General features: G+C 52.1%; 7 protein-coding genes across 7 annotated transcripts; 3 read left to right on the top strand and 4 right to left on the bottom strand.

The window, feature by feature from the left end:
- Positions 1-711: 711 nt before the first annotated feature.
- On the top strand, positions 712-2,385 carry pdeA (3',5'-cyclic-nucleotide phosphodiesterase PDE1; the record flags this gene model as incomplete). The annotated part of the gene is made up of 3 exons (XM_057196273.1): positions 712-747; positions 837-1,522; positions 1,578-2,385. 3 exons carry the CDS (start codon positions 712-714, stop codon positions 2,383-2,385), a joined length of 1,530 nt encoding a protein of 509 aa, XP_057053669.1.
- A 394-nt stretch (positions 2,386-2,779) lies between these two features.
- On the bottom strand, positions 2,780-6,478 carry N7474_004859 (Amidase; the record flags this gene model as incomplete). Its single annotated transcript, XM_057196274.1, has 5 exons — positions 2,780-3,915; positions 3,971-4,548; positions 4,612-4,851; positions 4,961-6,327; positions 6,383-6,478. The coding sequence occupies 5 exons, from the start codon at positions 6,476-6,478 to the stop codon at positions 2,780-2,782; spliced, it is 3,417 nt and encodes a 1,138-aa protein (XP_057053670.1).
- Positions 6,479-8,614: 2,136 nt separating this feature from the next.
- N7474_004860 (bZIP transcription factor) lies at positions 8,615-9,583 on the top strand (the record flags this gene model as incomplete). The annotated part of the gene is made up of 1 exon (XM_057196275.1): positions 8,615-9,583. The coding sequence occupies one exon, from the start codon at positions 8,615-8,617 to the stop codon at positions 9,581-9,583; it is 969 nt and encodes a 322-aa protein (XP_057053671.1).
- Positions 9,584-10,552: 969 nt separating this feature from the next.
- Positions 10,553-12,647, bottom strand: N7474_004861 (uncharacterized protein; the record flags this gene model as incomplete). The annotated part of the gene is made up of 2 exons (XM_057196276.1): positions 10,553-11,711; positions 11,773-12,647. The coding sequence occupies 2 exons, from the start codon at positions 12,645-12,647 to the stop codon at positions 10,553-10,555; spliced, it is 2,034 nt and encodes a 677-aa protein (XP_057053672.1).
- A 755-nt stretch (positions 12,648-13,402) lies between these two features.
- On the bottom strand, positions 13,403-15,273 carry N7474_004862 (uncharacterized protein; the record flags this gene model as incomplete). The annotated part of the gene is made up of 3 exons (XM_057196277.1): positions 13,403-13,881; positions 13,942-14,524; positions 14,584-15,273. The coding sequence occupies 3 exons, from the start codon at positions 15,271-15,273 to the stop codon at positions 13,403-13,405; spliced, it is 1,752 nt and encodes a 583-aa protein (XP_057053673.1).
- Positions 15,274-15,665: 392 nt separating this feature from the next.
- Positions 15,666-17,737, top strand: N7474_004863 (uncharacterized protein; the record flags this gene model as incomplete). The annotated part of the gene is made up of 2 exons (XM_057196278.1): positions 15,666-15,718; positions 15,775-17,737. 2 exons carry the CDS (start codon positions 15,666-15,668, stop codon positions 17,735-17,737), a joined length of 2,016 nt encoding a protein of 671 aa, XP_057053674.1.
- Positions 17,738-18,221: 484 nt separating this feature from the next.
- On the bottom strand, positions 18,222-20,064 carry N7474_004864 (retrograde regulation protein 2; the record flags this gene model as incomplete). The annotated part of the gene is made up of 7 exons (XM_057196279.1): positions 18,222-18,369; positions 18,441-18,775; positions 18,836-19,222; positions 19,278-19,408; positions 19,712-19,764; positions 19,819-19,823; positions 19,876-20,064. The coding sequence occupies 7 exons, from the start codon at positions 20,062-20,064 to the stop codon at positions 18,222-18,224; spliced, it is 1,248 nt and encodes a 415-aa protein (XP_057053675.1).
- Positions 20,065-20,254: the final 190 nt, after the last annotated feature.

The following is a 20,254-nucleotide window of genomic DNA, read 5'->3' on the forward strand; positions in this document are numbered from 1 at the left end:
CGCGCTCCAGCCCACTTCCTTCCTGACCATCTGCAACCCTTCCAAATTCCCCAGCCCGTGAGACACCTGGAGCTTCCCTCAAGTCTGCAAGCTGCTAACTATTCATGGTCTGTTGAATTCAGGCCTTTCCCGACCTCCTGTCGCAATTCCGGTCTATCCTCGCCCCATTCCGCGCGTCGCATTACGGTCTACCTGTCAAGTGACCGGCAAGCTTCATAAATACCCCGATTGCTCGCGCATTGGCACGCCTCCATTCCCACTCGCCATACGGGCCCAGACACAATTACCCCTGTGCTACTCTGCGCAAGGTGGCCCGCGACTGTGGTACGGGCTGGGGAAGGTCCATCACGCGAGCTGCAGACTCCCCAGGAGCCACAAGGCCGGGTGTCTGTCTGCAGTGGACCGCTTCCCTGAGACGTGTCCTGGTACAAGCAGCAGGGGGACATCAAGTTATCTTGAATGGAAGCGCCTGTTGACCGTCAAGATCGCAACCCGGTGCGCGCATTTGATTTCCAGCGCCTCACGCTATCTCCAGCCACACAGCATAAGACAGCCTCTCAGAGGGAGGAGGACTCCGTGAGACAATAGGTTCCACCTATACAGCTTCGAGGAAGCTTGTGTGTCTCATTTATTCCTTTCTCCACTACTCTACCCGCCCTTACGCTTCCTGATTGCCCTTGTTTCACAGCACAACCCGGGGCAGTGGGGACAATGGGCGACAAGGCTGCGTTCCATGTTATTGTCTTGGTAGGTCACCTTTCCTTACACTCACGTGTATGCGCGTGGGCGTGGTTTGCAAGGCCCGTTTGGAATAAGAAGCTGACTGTCATTCTCAGGGACCGAGCGGTGGGCCCCGTGAAGACCGAGTCACTGGCCTTCTTGTCCGGTCAACATCGACAGCATGGTCTCCCGACTCAGTCGTTGCCGTCGATGCGGGTACTCTCCTTGCTGGCATCATCCGGTTGCTCAACGAGTACATGTCATCGAAAGATGAGCAGAATGTCCTACAGGAAGGACCATTCACTGGCCTGCAACTTCCCTGCAAGACCGCAGAGGCTAATGCCGCGCATATTTTTCGGGAGCTCATCGGCGCCGTCCTCATCACGCACGCTCACCTCGACCACATCTCCGGGTTGGCGATCAACACGCCGATCCTGGAGGCTGGAAATGGTCCGAAACCCGTTGCGGCGTTACCGTCGGTGCTCTCTGCTATGAAAAACTACATGTTCAATGATGTCATCTGGCCTAACCTCTCAGACGAAGACGGTGGAGCCGGTCTCCTCACCTATCAGCGTTTGGTCGAAGGTGGCAATCCCAGATTTGGTCGTGGCGACGGAAGAGGATATGTCCGGGCTTGCAACGGCCTGTTGACCAAATGTCTGAGTGTCAGCCACGGGCGGTGCAAACAGAAATACCATCCGGAAAGCGGAGCACATCATCGAGTGGGCAGCGCTGTCTTTGCGGCAGAGCAGTTAATGCTTCCGTCGAGGGCAATATCGGTCGATCACTCCGAAGCAGGCGCGTAAGAGAGAGACACGCCTCCCACGTCACGGAATTGCACTAATGTTATGATCAAGGTTCTACTCCCCTGCCCGCTCTCCCCGACTCGTCCCATCAAACCAGAAAGACTCCGTTCTCGCAACGGTCGAGAGCTCAGCATTCTTCCTCCGCGACCACAGCACAGGCAACGAGATCATCGTCTTCGGCGATGTAGAGCCCGACTCCGTGTCCCTGGAAGGACATAACAAGCTCGTATGGGACACAGCTGCGCCCAAAATCGCGGCCGGCACACTGCGCGCAATTTTCATCGAATGCTCGTACAATGACAGCGTCGACGATGCATACCTCTACGGACACATGTGCCCGCGCCATCTCGCCGCGGAACTCACCATACTCGCAGCGAAGGTCGTCGACATGCACGACTCGGTGGATAAGAAGCGCAAGCGCAAAGAGACTACCATCGCTGGCGAGATTACTCCCGAGCAAGTGAGTCCGAAGTCGAAGCGCTCGCAGAGCAATTCTTCCGGAGCGAACTTGAACATCAACGTGAATGCCCCTTCACAATCCCGCAATAGCTCTATAAACGACAAAGACATACCCGACGCAGCCCCTGCCATCAGTGCGAGGGCTGAATCATTCACTCTGCACGATGGCCACAGCACTGCTATTGCGGGCGATCTGATCCCTAACCCGGCCAGCTGGGCGGATTCGACCCCTCTCCCGCTGGCGGGGCTGTCAGTTTATATTATTCATATCAAGGAGCATCTCACCGATGGTCCTCCGCCTGGGGATCAGATCTTGCGTGAGTTACGGGCGCACGGCGAGGCGGCGAGTTTGGGGTGTGAATTCTTCATCCCGGATCCGTTGCAGGGTATATGGATTTGAAGAGTAAAGTGGGAAGGGGACGGTGGAGTGTTGGAAAACGATGGAGTCTTTGTTTTTTGAGTTGTTTGGTGCATGGCGCTTATTGTTTTATATTGGCAGGAAGTGGTGTTGTGTGTATTTATCAGGTTTTTGGTCGGAGCCTGACCATGCCACTGTCCGCTTTGGCGTTTATTCTTGGTAGTTTTGAGCTTAGATGGGAATGCATTACGATACCTATCTCTTTTACTTATTGCATAACACTGTGGCAGGACCTGGGTACATGAATAGAATAGGAATATTATTGACTAGCATTTGGAACGAACTATCGACAAAGAAACATTGTAATGCTGCAGACACGGTGTATACAACTATAACACACCCACCCCTACATCATCAACTTGCATCACCGGTCAAATCAGGCAGAAGCCATCTTCTCCTTGGCTCTAGCAATGACATCTTCCCAAACAGCATCCTTAGTCCCAGGAGCACGCAGGCCCGTTGTCCCAGAGGTATCACCATCGCCACCTGCGACAGGAGGAAGAGCAGCAGGAAGATCGAGGATAGGTTCGTGGTCGCGCGCGAAAAGCAGCAAGTCCTCCTCTGTACCCCATTCACCCATCGCCATGACGCCGATAGGCACGCCGGAATCAGGATCATAGCCAGCGGGACAATTGATGGATGGACAGCCCGTGAAATTAGCCAGCCAGACATACTCCATATTGCGAACGGAGGATTTGCCATCCGACAGACCGCGGGACAGGTCATTCTCGCCGTCGATGTGCCAACCCGGGATCGGGGTCGTCGGGGAGACGATCAGCAGGCCCGGATGCGACTGGAAGAGGTGCGCGAGGTGGGTCATTAGGAGATTGCGCAGACGCTGGGCGGCGAGCAGGTCCTGCGCCGTGATCTGGTACATTCCCATTGAGACGAGCACCTTGTTCGGCGCGGTGAGTTTCGAGATCTGGTTCGGGTGCACGCCGGAGGCTATCTCCGCCATGATGGTTAGCACGTGCGCACGCTGGCCTTCCGGTAGGTAGGGGATTGTGATGTCGATGATTGTGTAGCCCTGCTGACGGTAGAAGTCGAGGGCGTTGTCTAGCACAGCGCGCACGGGAGCTTCGGCGCGGTCGTTCCAGTCGCGGACTATGCCGATGGTTTTTGTTTGCGGGGCGAAAGGCTTTGGTGGTGTGACGCCGTGGTCTGGGAACTGGGCTGAGACGGGGTCTTGCGAGGCTGGTGCTGGTACGGACATGAGGTAGTAGGCGCAGGCCAGGTCGTCTATGTTGGATGCCATGGGTCCGAGGACACCCACTGACGGGGCTAGACTGAGTGTCGGCGCTCCAGAGACCCGACTGTGCGAAGGCTTCAGTCCCCAGATGCCACAGAACGACGATGGGATGCGGATCGAGCCTCCGCCGTCTGCGCCGAGGGCAATGGGCACCAGGCCCGCGCCGACGGCGTACCCGGACCCGCCAGATGAGCCGCCACAGTAGTAGTTCTTGTTGTGCGGGTTTCTGGGAGTCCCATAGTTGGGGTTGTTGTTATTTGTGTCTGGGAATTCAACATTAGTCCTGCGTTTTGTGTCAGGAGTACCTTAGGTACTCACCTAGCCCCAGTTCGTGCATAGTAGTCTTTCCAATAACAATTGCTCCAGCTTCTTCCCACTTCTTGACACACCACGAAGTGTCGTCATTACCACCCTTGAAATCCAACTTGGTCCCCACGGTGCGCTTGTATCCGGTGATATGCACCTCATCCTTCACCGCGACGGGCACACCATCCAATGGGCTCAGTGTCTGACCCTTCTTAAATCTCTCCGTCGAGGCAGCCGCAGCTGCAAGGATTCTCTCGACTTGAGACTCCAGGAAAGCAGTAGAATGTTTGCCTGGCGGCGTGACATCGCGCCGGATCAGAGGGAGCAGCGTCTCCACGACTGCGGTAGGGGTCAAATCACCCGAAGCATATAGCGCTTGGTAGTCGGCTGAGGTATAATGGGCCTTGGCTCCCGTTCTCTTAGCTACAGAGACCGTCCATGTCTCTGGTTCATCCTTGCTGTGGTCCTGGATTGGAATGACGGTGGGGTCGTTGCGCGCGGCATACTGGTCGAGCTGAGGGATCTGGCGAATTACATCGAAGCCTGCATTGCGCCAGAAGTGGCTCTGAATTAATCCGACATTATGAATTCTGGAATACAGGCGTGCTATGTTAGTATAATGAGCTCGGGGTAAGCTGTTTGTTGCGACTTACAGTGTTGCGCCGATGGCCAGTGGAATGCCGCGGAAAACGGGGATCGACTGGGTCTCGTTCTTGTAAGGCACCTTGGGTCCCTCGCGGGGTGGAGGGTAGTTGAGGAACTTGCGATCCTCAGCACTCATTCTGCCGGTCGTTGTGTTTGAGATGTGTGAATGGGAGAAGTTGAGGAAGCCGAGCAGGTGCGGAAGGTGGAGACGACCCGACGTCAGCACATGTGACAATTGCACCACTGAACTTTATAGGAGGTAAATGTGGATAGAATAATAAGATAGGATAGTGGTATATATGATAAAGTACACTTTGCGACAATGTCTATATTTACAAGGCTAGGCGAATATTATACCGGTCCATTGCCAGCGCGACACCAGTCAGGACTGCAGCATAGCCCACCAAGATGCCCATAGCCTGCGGCGCTTTGACATCCAAAGTCTGCACGCTCAAGTTCACTGCGCCTGTCAGCAGGTTCGCAATGAGAAAAATCCCAAGACCACCGCGATTGAACGCGTGCATGATCCTGCTGGTTGCAAAAGAGGCGCGCTCCGCCTCGCCGTCTTGCCCGGACAACCGGTGAACCCCCGGAAAGAAGATAGTCTCGGTCAGACAGAATAAGAACAGCTGGGCGCTGTTGAACGCCGAGACCCAGAGCACATACGGCATATTGGCCAGCCGGCGCGACACGATAATGTTGGCGCCGTAGCCAAAAGCGTAGGTGGAATTGAAAAAGAACAAGGTAGACCAAAACAAGGCCTGGAGCACCAAGCTTGTCAGCACGGATTTGCGCGCCTGCTGTGGGTTTTTGGAGGACGATATTCCGCGGGGGATAACGCGAATTCCAGCTCCCCGACCCGCAAGGAAGATGGCCAAGTATCCAATGAATGAGAAGACGCCCTCGCGGTTCTTCGACAACAGATCTGGACCGCGGGGAGAGACGAGGATGTAACCCTTGAGATCGGTTGATTCCAAGGCGACCTGATAGAGTGCTGCACTGACAAGCGCTAGGACCTCGTAGGACGGAATTACCGCTGTCAGAGAGTCAAAGATCTCCACAAAGGGAGGCAACAAGCCGAGCGTGAAGAAAAAGTTCCAATGCACGCCGTATTCCGTGACGTGTTCCGCATAGTCAAGTCCCTTGACACTCCAGAGCCGGATCAGACCCAGAACAATGAGAGGGACTGCATGTCGTGCAGAGCCGATCAGTCTCTTGGGGAGAGCTGGCCGGGCAGATCGCGAATCACGGCCCTTCAAAACCGCACGAGCGGAGACCACGCCGGCCGAAAACACAAACGAGCCGACACCCAAATCCATGAGAGATGTACCCCAGTTCTCGACCTTGGCGAAACGACGCGGGAACACGGGGAAGTCAACAGCCAGAATGGCAACACAGGTGACGATCATCATGGCAGCGCGATATGTCGTCAGGAAGGGGTGGATGGGCAGGGACGCTGCCTTTTCTTGAGCATCATCATTTTTCGTGGACGTGGACTTGCGTGGAGGTTTGGCTTTTTTGGTCCGTGGGCGGGATATCAAAAGGATGAATGGAACGGGGGAGACGAGGAGGATGTTCAGCAGCCATGGCGCCGACGAATATGCCGTAGTTGCAAACAAGATCGCTAGGACATTGAGAAGGAAGTCTGTCACGAGGGAGGCGGGGTTGGCATGTGCGAAGATGAACAATCGGGACTGGAGCGCGGACCAGAGAAGGACTGATGTCTGATGGACCTTGGATTAGTACAGATTGCGAAAAGCGCAACAAGGGGGCTCTCACCGAAGCGACGAGGGTGACGGCATTGATTTCTAGGATGGAGCTTCCCGAAAGGTTCGAGACGAAGGCCTCCTTGCGAGCCTTGTAGCTCGGGTCCATGGTGGGTTGGCGTCCAAGTCAGTGAAGGTGAGGCATTCAATCGTCCCGCGACTTTACTCACGCGGTCACCTGATGTACCCAAACCCCAACCCTTGCAAACAATACTTAATTCGCATTTACAGCAATCAAGGCTGATTTTCTGCTAACTAGACTTCAGCTCTGTCACAAGATAACCCAACAATGTGCCACGCTGCCGATGGGTCCAACAGACGTATCTGGAAAGCCTTGCATATGCTTAAAATAGCCAGGGCCGGATTGGACCTTCCTTGAGTACTACTCGGCGGCATAGGCAGAAGAGATGTGTGTGTCTTCAGCCCCATCGATTGTATCTAAGGCATATTGCTACCATGCCCGATCGCAATCTGGCATCCGCCCCTCCATCGGAGTCGGGCGTGCTTCCTCCGGTGATCTCACTGCCACAAGCCTCTGCAACCGCCGATCGCGAACCTTCCCTGTGAGTTGACACGCGAGCTGTGGTTCCCAGATTTAGATCAAACAAGGATCGGCCCTCGTCTCCAACTCCCGGCTCTGAATCTCTCAAGACTAAAAAGACCATGCTCATTGGCCACACCCAAGAATCACGACTTATCGACCATGGAGTAAATGGAAGGTATGTATGCACTATGTACGTATCTATATGCACAATGCCGTGGGATCGCCAGGGGATCGCCCAGGGATCAGCCGTGTCTAAACAACGTATGGTGTGGAGGAGAACAATGAAGTTGTTCGAGATGTTCGATTCTGCACCGCGGTCAAGGCTTGGTTTTGAGCAACCAGGCTTGTGGATTCCGGAAGGAATTCTAAAATTACGGCCATGGGGCCGGCACACGGTGGCGTGGAGCGATTCGTGGGGGCTTCTTCCGGTACAGCCTTGCCAAGCATCCCAGTCTTTTTTACTATCACCTTCTATTATGCTGCGCCTCTAAACCATGGTTCCTAGCCGGATCCAGTGCGATGGTCAAGGCGCTATACTTGTCCAAGCAAGATCTCAGTCGACTGGAAGTCTAACGGTAGTCACAATTTTGTTTCTCCTGCCTGATCTGGATTTTGGGTCTTGGGTCATCCCGATTAGGATTGTAAATACAACCTATCACTACGGGCGCAGATCGATGTTTCATTATTGATCGATGCCTACGATAATGCAACTGTATTCCATCCTCGCGGGATTGTCTTCGCAAGACCTCGAGGTATAGCGCTTGGGGCCCTGGGAGGGAGTTTTCTGACCGCACCGGGGTTTGGAGATTATCCTACGATCTGCCCGGCTCGGAGTCACCGATCGCTGTCTCCGACGGGACGAAGCCCTAGCAACGTTTGACTAGTGATCGGAGTCATCGTCATATATGGTTTTCTAACTCCGGACCTACTTGAGAAAGAGCAAAGACCACAAAATTGTTGCTCGCTCTTCCGCCCCTGTTTCGGCGAATGAGCGGACTGGGTTAACGCGCCGTGACCAACACATAGCGTAAAAATGCATGGACGAAACTCGAATCACCAACGCTAAGCAGGAGACCTCCCTAACAGAGTTCTCCTCGGCTGGCATTATTGTCGAATAATTTGTAATCCGGAAGCGCACTGTGCCCATGGGGCCGGCCCATCATCGTCCACCTTGGAACCGCGCTATTCCGATAACTCTAGGATACCCACACCGTTCGTGTATAGCCGACCCCCAATTGGACCAGTCGGACCCGGCGTTAGGCCGTTGGTTGCGCCGCATCGGGAGATTGTCTTCCCTGGAGGAGGCTGTTAGTGACGATCTGGAGAACCGGACGTAATCGAGACTGTCGGTGACAACCCGGCTTTATTTTAAGGCACTCAATCCCCTTTTCTCAGATTGAGACACCGTCGTACACCGTCAAGAAGGCCCCCAATCCAACAAGGCTCATTCGTTCTGCCGCCTTGGATTCAGGATTCGCCTCAAGTTTATTTTTACTACTTGGACCTGCGTTAAATCGCCTTCCTTCCCCCACATGCCCGGATCTTGGATGGTCAGATGCTGACCGAGTCCTCTGGACCTTTTTTTGGGGTTTCGATACAGAATCTATGGTTTCCGACTGTGCATTACTTGGGCAAGACAAGTGGGACGGTTTCGGTCGCGGGTCTCGCAGCGTGTCTAGCTTGGGCCGGACAAGGAACATTATGAGCAGCAGTAACAAGGACCTGGGCTCGTCAAAGAAGCGGGACCCTCGCTCAGGGACCCGGAAGGTGTCATCGCTCTCTGCCGAACAGCTGGAACGCAAGCGTGCGAATGATCGAGAGGCCCAGCGGTCGATCCGTCAGCGGAACAAGGAGCATATCGAACAACTTGAGGGTCAAGTGGCCACTCTACAAAGCCAAATCGCCGATTTGCGGACCCGGAGCGAGCGGTTCGAAGAACTCATACGGCGCAATACAGCATTAGATGAAGAGAACAACCATCTCAAGCATCAGCTCGCCGCCATCACCGGAGGATCGGGCTTCGCTGCTGGTGGTGAGACAGGCCCCTTTCGAACTGGATGGCGCATGGAAGATACCCCCAGCACCGCAGCCCCAAGCATCACCTCGACCGGACCGATGCTCTCGCCGCATTTCTCAGGGACCTCGCACCCAACACCAGCGGGGCGGACATCCTCGAGGCTATCGACATCGAGTCGCTCATCCCACCCTCACGAATGGCAGCAGATGGCCCACACGCGCTCACCGTCTCTCTGTGACTCGTCAGATGCAGAGTTTTCGGGCCGTCTGGACCCGTATGTGATAGAAGGCCAACTACCTCATCAGGGGTCTCGCATGGTGCCGCCGTCAATGCCCGCTCCATCTGCTCAAATGAGCTTTAGCAACACCGCTAGCGCCAACCAACAATCCTCCGAGACGTCTTTCTCGCACCACTACCCCGTAGGTGAGCATCTGCAACGCCGACGTGCCAACGACCTCCATCCTCCCGATCAAACACATCCCCAGTACCTTCATCAAGCCCGGTCCATGTCTGTACCCAACGTCACCCAAACGCCCCAGATAGCTCCTGCTACAACCTACCAGCAACCGGGCCCAACGTATCAACATCCAATGGCCCAACCACCACAACGAGAACAACACCAGTATGGATACCACTGGGTTCCGCAGGGTTGAGTTTCGGTGCGCGGAAACCTGCCGTCAAATTAGACGGCACGGGAATATATTGTTGAGACATCTCCACCCACCGTGGGATAGACGAACTCTATTTACATAGTACGGGACTGTAAGTTGTGCTAGTCCGCTCCTGTGATAATAATATCTCCCATTGACTTTTTCCTAGACCGTATTATGTTGACATCTGTCCGGGCAAGTCACACCCAGACAGAGAAAGGCCTCAACTCACCAAGGTCGCTGGCAAACGAACAGCAAAGAAGAGTTAGACATGCCACTACTCGGATAACTTCCGCAGCGGATGCGCCGGTACTGTGCTCAGTCTCCACCTCCGACGATCTTCAGCCCGCCAGCTGAAAATTATCTACAGGAAGCTGCTTAACCTGTAGCGTCCGTTTTCTGCCTCCTTTCTCTCCCCTGCCGCCGCTGTGGATACATGCTCCTTGTAAATCAGCAGCCCAAGCCTGTCCTGCCTGTAACGAGTCCAACGTGGTGTATTAATAAATAGAATGATAAGACATTATTGTCTTAGCGTTGCATAGGGAATATCAAGTATTTCTGCACAATATGCAATATGAGAACAAGCCGTGCGGTAGAACCATAAGTCGCTACTCGCATAGTATTGTATCTTCTCAAGCCATATGAATCGTGAATAAGTATATATGCCATATAGTCCATCTTCCGTCGTGTACGGTGGTGCCGCAATTGGCCTATTACAAACCCGCCGCTGGGTCGTGCACATGGCCATCCAGCCCAGCTCGGAGCAGTTGGCTGTGGCTAATGAGTAGGGAAGATTCGGATGTGGAATATTCGGGGTACCTTTGCCGATTAGGGCTGAGAGTTGTCTTGTTGGCGTATTTGCCATGCATATCATACGTGTCATTTTGCGCTCCACGGATATAAAATATCTACAGGTGGGACAAAAGAAATATGCAGTGGATGTGCCCGTTCTACTGACGCAGGGTCTCTAAATTACAACCGGAATTGCCCCGTACGAAGCGATTGCGCAGTCGCTTCAACTAGCGGAACATACCCAGATCCTTCTTTCTCAATCCAATACATCTGATCTTCACATCCAACAGGCGAGAATCCTTCCTTGCGGAGTCCAACCTTGACCTTCTTCATGATGGTTGACACTCGTTCGGTTTCACTTCCATGGTTGGGGCCTTGATCGGGCGCTACAGTGGCGCCGTCGCGGATGATACGCAAAAATCGTGGGATGGCATACCCCGGGATGCCGTGCTCAGAGCCAATCATCCACTGCTCCAGCTCGGCGAGGATCTTGTCCGCTCGATCCCATGATCTCGCATGAAATTCTATGGCCGCACAACCCAATTGGCCCTCGTACCCGTATTGATTCATAGGGATGGCATAGACATTAACCGATGCGATATCAGGATGGCGGCTGAGGCAGTTCTCAACCTCCGTCGTAGATATATTATGACCCTTGACCCGGTAGGTATCCCCGAGGCGATCAGAGAATGAGATATACCCATCAGCATCCATAAATAATGCATCGCCGAGGCGGAAAAATTCGTCGCCTTTGCTGAACACATCCCGCAGCGTCTTCTTCTCCGTAGCTTCAGCCCCTCCATTCCCGACATAGTCATGCTTCCGCTGGATAGGAGGGTTGATACGGCAGATCGCTTCCCCGAGCTCGTTCGTCTTGGCCAGAATACAGAACCCAGTCTTCGGGTCTCGAATAATTTCCCCGGAGACCAAATCTGCTTTGACAATATAGAAAGTATCTTGCCCAAAGCGCCTCATCAGAGGACCCCAATGTGCGACCTTGCCATTTCCTGCATTATTCCAGGTCGAGTTGACCAGTGATGTCGTTGCTTCCGTCGCGCTATAATATTCCACAATCCAGTCCACGTTGAACCGCTCGCGGAATGCCTTCCAGACAGTCGGTGCGAGCCCTAGCCCAAACGCTAACGTGACCTGATGGTCCTTTTCATCTGGAAAGCGGGGGTCTGGCGGGGACTGGACGAGGTATCGAAGCATTTCCCCGATATACAGGATTGCATTCGCGTTGGATTTCCGAATGTCAGCCCAGAACTCGCGGCGAGAGAACCGGCGAGCGAGAATGACTGTGCCAAATGTGGTCAGCACTGCGGGCATTGCTGCTACCCTGTATACGCATAGTCAGATGGGCTAGTACTCCATAGAATATTCCAGTGTGGTGTCCTTACTGTGCTGTGCCGTGGAACATAGGCAGACAGATATAAAACCTCCGACGTATATCGTACATGCCAGGCCATCTGTTGTGGTTGGCGAGCATCGCGCAATAGCCAGCGGGATAGGATACAGCTTTAGGTAGGCCAGTCGTTCCGGAAGTAAACAAATACTGCACTGGCATAAGGGGACCAATCTTAGGTCTCTGGGATTTTGGGTAGTCGTCGGTTCCTGGCTTGGCCGGAGGCAATTTTTCGTGCTCCCAGTACACCACCCCCTCCGGTAAGGATTCCAGCGGAGAAGCATACGTCCCCGCATCGTAGATGATGGTTGTTTGGCGATGATCCGGCACGCTATCATGACAGTCATAATATGCCTCTCGAATCACGCCCCAAAGCTCCGTGGTACAGATGAGGAACGAGGCTTCGCAAAGCTTGGCGCAGTGTCTGATGTGCTCGGCTTTAAACTTGGTGTTGATGGGTGCTGGGATGGCCCCGAGTTTGAACAACGCCCACCAGGTGAAGATGAACTCGGGCGAGTTGTCCATAAACAGGCACACCACCGTTCGATTGGTGACACCAGCATTGGACAATGCCTCAGCCACACGCCCAATCTCTTGTCTAAATTCGTTGTACGACCAGCTTCTCCCTTCGAATTGGAGCGCCTCGTCCGACCCGATTGTGGCTCGTACCGCGTGGGAGGCATGTACGATATGGTAGAATGACCAGTCGTCTTCCCCATGTTTCTCAAATAGGCTTTTGCTAAACTCTTGGCCCTTTCGTGCGCCTCGAATCTGGGCGAGGTCCTTGCTTACCGAGAATTTCGCATCTAGGTACATGGCCAGCGCCATTAAAGCGCCGCCTCCCAGTATCGCGTTAGGCAATACGTCCATTTCTGTATGTGGGTTTAATTTATAAGTATGTAACCAGAACATCACCTCTACGGGTTTATAAAGGCCTTCCTATTTAGCAAGGGTCCGCTTGCCTTCTCCAAGCGGGGATAAGGCCCCTACTGTATAGCCGCGGTTATACACCTGGTCGCGCCGAGGGTGTTTTGGCATATTACTCACGCTACGCCGAACAACTGTACTAAATAAGTGGATATTTTCACCGGAGAAATTATGCCATCCATATACGGTACATGTATTGTGGTACGAAGGGTTGTTGCCAGAAGTCCCCGATTCAGGCATGTTTCCTTAGGAGCCACCCCGCCTCAACTACGTAATTATGGACCTGTATTCATACTAATGACAGCTTCGTCCCTCAGTCCACAGTAATACAATTGAAGGAAATCTATTCAATTACGGGTCAATAAAAAATGAGGTGCTGAATACAACTGAGATCCCCGGTACTGGGCAGCTGCTGTATAGCATGAAGGTATTTGCTTCAAGTTTTGGGGATTGTCTAGGGAAAAGTCCGACACTTTTGAATTATACGTACGTCAGGAGAATCTGGGTCTGATCTTGATAGAATACGTTTATTGTAGGATTTTACATTTAATTTCTTGTTGCCCATTTCTCTCATCCAGCAAATCAAGGATACGCGAGGAACACAATAAGAACACGAGGCTGAATGTTTGACCCAGAGGGATTCAGTCAAACGCCATTAAAAGGCCATCGCAATATTTGTATCGTTCTTATACAACAGATCACGCAAAAGAGGGCCGGATTTTACCATTCGCCCGGTCCAGCAACCGTTCATGCATTAGCACCTCGTAGACATGCGAGGCCCAAGCACAGCAAACCCGTCTTGAATCCTTTGGATCAATAATCTCTTCCACTCCAAAGGCATTCGCAGTCCGGACTGGGTTCATCAGGCGGAGATACTCTTCTTCCAGCTCTTTATAACGTTCCTCTTTCTTACCCTCCTTCTCAGCTTCACGAAGCTCATGCCGATGCCCGACTTCAATACCTCCGTCTAGAGGAAGTGAGCCCCATTGCCCGGACGGCCATGCAGCCTGCATCACAGGATCGCGGCAATAAAGCATGACGCCACCCGCTACGCCAAACGCGCGCCGCGTCACTAAGTTGAAGACCGGCACTGTGGTACTGAAGTATGCCTTAGCGAGCTCTACCCCCCAGCGCATAGTGGCGGTGCGCTCAGCAACGGTGCCAATGGCATAACCCGCTATATGATAAAGAGAGTCAGTGCAAATTCATAGGTTTTGTTGATAGATATATCACTTACGGACGTCGATAAACTGTAGAATAGGTAAGTTCATAACATCGCATAGCTTTAGCAGCCGAGTCAGCTTCTGGCTACCAGCCGCATCTAGCGCACCACCATTCACTTCGCAATTGAGCGATATCACACCGATAGGACGCCCGCCAAGGCGTGCGAGTCCACCGATAGCGGTTCGACCCCATAGGGCTCCAATCTCAAACCAGGAATCGTTGTCGACCACAGATTGAATGATAGTGCGTGGATTATACATGCGGGCTTGTCGCCGTGGGATTATGCTGCGCAGTCCGATGTCTTCACGGTCTTCGGGGTCATTAGAAGGAATCACGGGAGGTGCTTCGCTACCCGAGTTAGGAAGGTAGCTTAAGACCCTTCGTAGTTGCTCATAACATTCGGCTTCGTTGGCAGCTAGGTTATCAATAGTGCCGTTCGTACAGTGTACCATCGGTCCTCCTAAGTCCTGGAAATCAAGATCTTCTTCGAATGTTGCGCCCTCCACGACTTTAGGACCGGCATTGAAGAGTGAGCCGATATCTGCTGCCATGACGGAGAAGTGGCAGGAGACTACCCTCGCAGCGCCTAGGCCAATCTAATGTAATCGTTAGTCACATACTCATAGGACAAAAAGGAAGGTCTGGAATGACATACAGCAGGTCCGACAACTGCACCGAGATTGGGTATTCCCATGTTCAATTGTTGTACCATTGGTATAAACGGAGACACATGGGGAAGATAACTCCATCCCTCCTTGCGGATAGTCGTCACACTACCTCCGCCAGAGCTGCCATCTACCAGCTTGATGACTGGTAATCTTAGCGCGACCGCTAACTTCTCGACGTAGACCGTCTTCCCAGCAGTTGCGCCATCTGCGTGCCCCGATCTGATACTGAAGTCGTCTGCTGTGAGTAAAACCTTTCTGCCCCGAAGCATACCCGCTCCCTGAACGTTATTGCTCGGTACAAACGAAACCGGCTTCTCTCGCATGGGTGCGGTCTTCTGCCATGTCACTGTTCCGGAGACAGAACCAATTTCTTGGAATGTGCTAGGATCGAGAAGCTGCTCTATGCGTTCTCGCACCCATAGTTTTCCGGCTTGCTTCTGTCGCACATAGCCACGGTGGTTAGGGTCTGGCTTTGCCGCAATTCCGCGAAGGGTGGCGATTTGGCCTAAGACATCCGAATAGTCCGCTGGGAGACGGGAAATTGCGGCCTTAGAGTTTGATTTTATCTTCTGTGATTTTTCGGTCGATGGTGATATGTGCGATGAGACCTGGTTGAGCCGCTCGGTAGCTTGGCTTTTGCTTCCATTTGGAGGCGGTGCTTCGCCGTCTTTCGCCATGTTCGCAGATTCGTCCTCGGTCAAATCGATTTCGATTTAATTAGATTCTCGTTCCTCATTGACGTTGGTTTTAAAAGCCGGGGCACGCTTCTGTCGGCTGAGGGGGCGATCGGCCTTCCCGAGTGCCGAGGGGCTCAGAGACAAGCCAGAAGGAAGCTAGTCAGATGATCCAGTAGCGGTTATACAAGAGGGTAATAAGGCATTCCCGAGGGCCGAGAATTGCAAAAACAGCCTATAAGGAAAGGTAGAAATGATTCAGTTGTGTACAATTTTCACATCAATCATACTTCTCCTAGGGCAGCTGTTATCTTCTCAGTTACCTGTTTGGTGCAGTCCATGTAAAGCTGCTTTCGCATCCCTTTCTGTTCCTGCCCCGGATTCCCCACTTGCCAATGTCGCCATCCCCGGACTCGCGGCCCATCAGGCGGCTGTTGGTCGCCAACAGGTATGGCATCCCACTTAATGCAGGAATATTCAATTAGCTCATTAATTTTGGCATAGAGGTGAAATTGCCGTTCGCATTCTGCATGCTGCGCGGGAGTTACCCGATCCAGTCGAGACATTCGCTCTCTACACATCAGACGACCGGTCTCATTGTGATCTGGCGCGGCCGCATCATGTAATTCAAATCCCATCGGCATCGTCCTACCTTGATATATCACTTCTTGTAGATCTAGCTCGGAAGCACTCTATTGACGCCGTGCACCCGGGATATGGATTCCTAAGTGAAAGCGCCGATTTTGCGCACCGCATGTGGCTCGAAGCTGGGGCTGTCGTGATAGGCCCTGGGTGGGAGAACCTAGCCCGCACTGGGGACAAGCTCCAGGCAAAAAGGCTAGCGGAGCAATGTGGTGTCCCAGTATTAAAGGCCATGTCCCAACCTACGTCCAATGTTGAAGAAGCACGAACCTTTGCTAGACATGTCGGGTTCCCAGTTATGATCAAGGCCGTTGACGGAGGAGGCGGCCGAGGAATTCGGCTCGTACGCGAAGATGAGGAGCTGGATCATAACATTCAACGTGCAATTAGCGAGTCGCCGTCCCGGACAGTCTTTGTTGAGAAAGCCGCAGTAGACGGGTTTCATCACATTGAGATTCAAGTCATTGGCGATGGCAAAGGCCAAGTCCGACATTTATGGGAGCGAGATTGCAGCGTGCAGCGACGATTTCAGAAGGTGGTGGAATGTGCTCCCGCATTGATAACGTTACAAGACAGAGCTCTGATCACACAAGTTATCGACTCAGCGCTGAGAATGGCAAGTGAGATTCGATATCGGTCACTTGGGACTTTCGAGTTTCTTGTTAGTGAACTACGGGGAGAGTTCTACTTCCTCGAAGTCAATCCGCGTCTTCAAGTTGAACACACTATTACAGAATCTATCAGCGGCATCGATTTAGTACAGGCACAACTCCTACTGGCTCAGGGGCGCTCGCTAGACGACATTGGTCTTCCTGAGGTTAGCGCAAGACAACCCCCACCTGCAAACTGTTTCTCTATCCAGCTCCGCTTGTGCGCCGAGGATCCGAGCAGTAATTTTGCCTTGAGCATCGGCAAGGTGACCGAGTTCACTGTTCCTAGTGGACATGGTATCCGGGTAGACACGAATATCAATGTTTCCGGCTCTAATGCACTGGTTGTTGGTGCTGATTTTGATAACCTGCTGGCTAAGATCATCGTTACCGCATCTACCTGGGAAGCAACTGTCAGAAAGGCTCGACGCGTATTGGCCGACTCAAGGATAGGCGGTGTCAAGACGAATATCAATCTTTTGCGAGGTATCGTGGTTCATGGCGATTTTTTGGCAGGCAAAACCGACACGCAGTGGCTGGGATCAAAACTTCATGAAACGCTTCACCTAGGGGATAGCATATCGAAGATGCTCCGAGAACAGGAGGGGTTAGTTGGCCCTTCGCAACGGTCGGCTGTGCAGAGTAATGTGCCATCTTCCAGCCTATTGTTCCGAAAAGGCGATGCATGGTCTATTACACTAGAGCCGCTTGAAAAGTCCCAACTCCCGGAAAAGGTCTCACATCATTTGCGTCTCTCTCGCGTTTTACGCAATGAATTCCCTACTTCTCTTACCGCTGAGATTGAATACACAACCCCGGCCTCGCAAACCGCGATCCCTTACCGGATGCAGCTCCATACGACAACTACTGCGGCATCGGCGCTCGTCTCTTCGTCACACCGCCGGGGAGATCCAAAGAACCCGAGACATGTTGTTCTTCCTCTGTCGGGCAAACTTATCGAGGTTTTGGTAGCTCAGGGAGAGAAAGTTGCCGACAATCAGGTTCTAGCATTTGTCAAACAGATGAAGATGGAGTTGGAAGTAAGGAGTCCTCGAGCTGGTAAGGTCAAATGGGTATATGAGATGGAGGATGACGAGGAAGATGTCGCTGAAGGCATGTTACTCGTGGAATTGGAAAACGAACGAAGCGGGGTGGAAGTGAGAGGAAAATTGTGAAGGCCTTGCTGAGGGTTGAATGTATCTATCTTCAAGGTGGTAATTTTGTGTTCAATTCACGGATGATTCACTGTTCGTTTTATTTTTTTTAAATCTTTTTTTCCCTTTGCGTTACTTGAACTTATAGTGGTATATTGATTCCGTTCGCTCTTTTTTGACTCCTGTACTCTGCGTTGTTTGACTATCTCCGTGTGCTATTGATGGGGACTGTGGGCAGGCGCGACGGATTATCTGATGACCCAATTGTGATTGAGGGTCCAGCATAGGGCATGATGATTTTGGTATTATCTGCTGTTGACTCCTGTTTTGATAGAGTGCGAACTATATCTCCTGGTTGAAAGAGTTACTGATATAGGTTTTTAAGAACATGCTGCTTTGAAAGGGGAGAACAGAGGTGCTCGCGAATCCCTGATATTTATATACCGCAACGTGACGTTGCTGCTATAAGCACAATATATCTTTGGACCTCGGATATGTATATCATTCAGTATGTGTATCTGAAGCCCTCCAAACCCTCAATCACTGTTTTTCCTTGCTTCTGCTTCTTATTTTGGACAAAGAAGTATGTCGTCGTGGTGCAGACGGAGAGAAACGTCAAGCACCCAGCTGTGATACAGGTGTATAGGCCTGGTCTTCAGGCTAGTTAGCATGTAGCACACGAACTAGGCCTAACCCTTCCGAGGATCCGGTATACAAAACTCACCTGTATGTTGGCGCGTCCTGGGCTCGAAAGGTCAAGGAACCAATGATACCACCGATACCTCCAGCGCCAACGATGGTTGCTGAGCAGAAAGCGCGTCTCCAAACGCCCCGGATGTTGTTGGCTTGGTAAGTCAAACACAGGGGGATATTTGAGTTGGATCCTGCGATAATGAGGAAGGCTCCGAAATATCTCACACCGCTTGGTTTTGCGAAACCCAAGACAACGACCCCGATTACTTCAATGACGCAGTTGAAGAGAAGAAACGGTGTTCGAAGGCCGATTCTGTCGGATATGAGGCTTTCGCCAAATCCAAGAATTGATCCGACGACATAACACTACATTTCTCGATCAGCCGTGTTGTACATTTTCCGAAGAGGCGCTGAATACAATCTTACCGGAGTACTCAGACATTCAGATGCGGCCTCAGAAAACCCGAGTCCCTCTTGTAGGACGATAGGGAGGAAGTAAGCCGAAGCGTATGTGACCACCGATGTAAGACCAAAGTTGGCAGCGTAGAACCATATCTTCCAGTCCAAGGCATTCTTCAAATATGAGCCCAGCTTGAAGGGAGATGTTACTACGTCCTGTCGGTCTCTGTTAATGCGATCAATGACAGTCTGGATTTCGTCTTCTTTGAGGAACTTCCAGGATTTATGCGCATCCTCCGGGAAGTCGACGATGAGGAAGTAGGCCACGAGACCAAAGGCAACAGTGATAGTACCCTCCAAAATGAAGATCCATCGCCAGCCTGCGTGACCCCCGACGCCCTTCATTCTCGACAGCTGTTGCAATTTTAGCATTCCCACCCGAAGAACAGTTTGCATTGGCTTCACCTACACCATATGCCAGGATACCACCGAAGCCTGCAATAAAAGACCCAAGGAGATAGAAGGCAGCATTTCGTTTTGCCACCTCAGCTGATGAGCAAGTTAAAAGAGTTATTTTTGTTCGACGGTGCAAGATTACCTCTGGTGTACCAGGAGCTCAACAGGTGCACGCAACCCGAGAAGAAACCTGCTTCAAAAATTCCCAGCAAGCATCGCAGGGCAAGCATAGATTGCCAGGTTTGGACAAGGCCATGTCCAACAATTACCAAACCCCAGGAGATAACAATTCCACATAGGAAACGGCGAGGCCGAAGCTTCCGGGCAATTGCAGTCATTGGCGGCTGAAATAATATATAAAACGGGAAGAATAGGAGAATCAAAAGGGACTTGAAGCAACTGGCCTCAGTATAGTATCCCCGAGCGCCACAGGGATGAGTGAAAGACTAACATAAGCATTTCCTTTGAGGTCCAGGTCTGTATCCATTCCAGCGACATAACTTTTCGATGATCAGATTTTGTGTTTTGAGGACGAGGCCATCAGATGGACATACGCATTCTATTTTCTGAGTCAGCGTTGTTTAAAAGTTGCTAGAGCAGGAGACACTCACAGGTAAATTGACACGGTCGACTAATGAGGCGGTATACAGCACTCCGAGCACAACGCAGATTCTTAGGTCTATCTTCTTTTTGATCCGTTTCACCTGGTGCTGATCTGAGGCATTCACCTCTCCCTCGAGCTCAGAGAGACTCTCCTCTTGCTCTGACTTTGTAGCGATGTCCTCTCCTGAAGAAGCCATTGTCGGTCGTGACGATTTGTTTTCCTCCAAAACATTGAAACGAAACATGGCATGGGTCAGTATATAATATTGGAATATTACATGTATGCGGGGCCCCGGAACCCCCTCTTTCTGGGGTAATTGTGAGCGGACCAACCCTCCCTCTCTTTCCCAAAAGATCCACTCCAGACGACGAGGCTTTGATTCGTTT

This window comes from Penicillium riverlandense, assembly GCF_028828495.1.
Source record: "Penicillium riverlandense strain IBT 135883 chromosome Unknown utg000003l_segment0_segment0, whole genome shotgun sequence".
Taxonomy (NCBI): domain Eukaryota; kingdom Fungi; phylum Ascomycota; class Eurotiomycetes; order Eurotiales; family Aspergillaceae; genus Penicillium; species Penicillium riverlandense.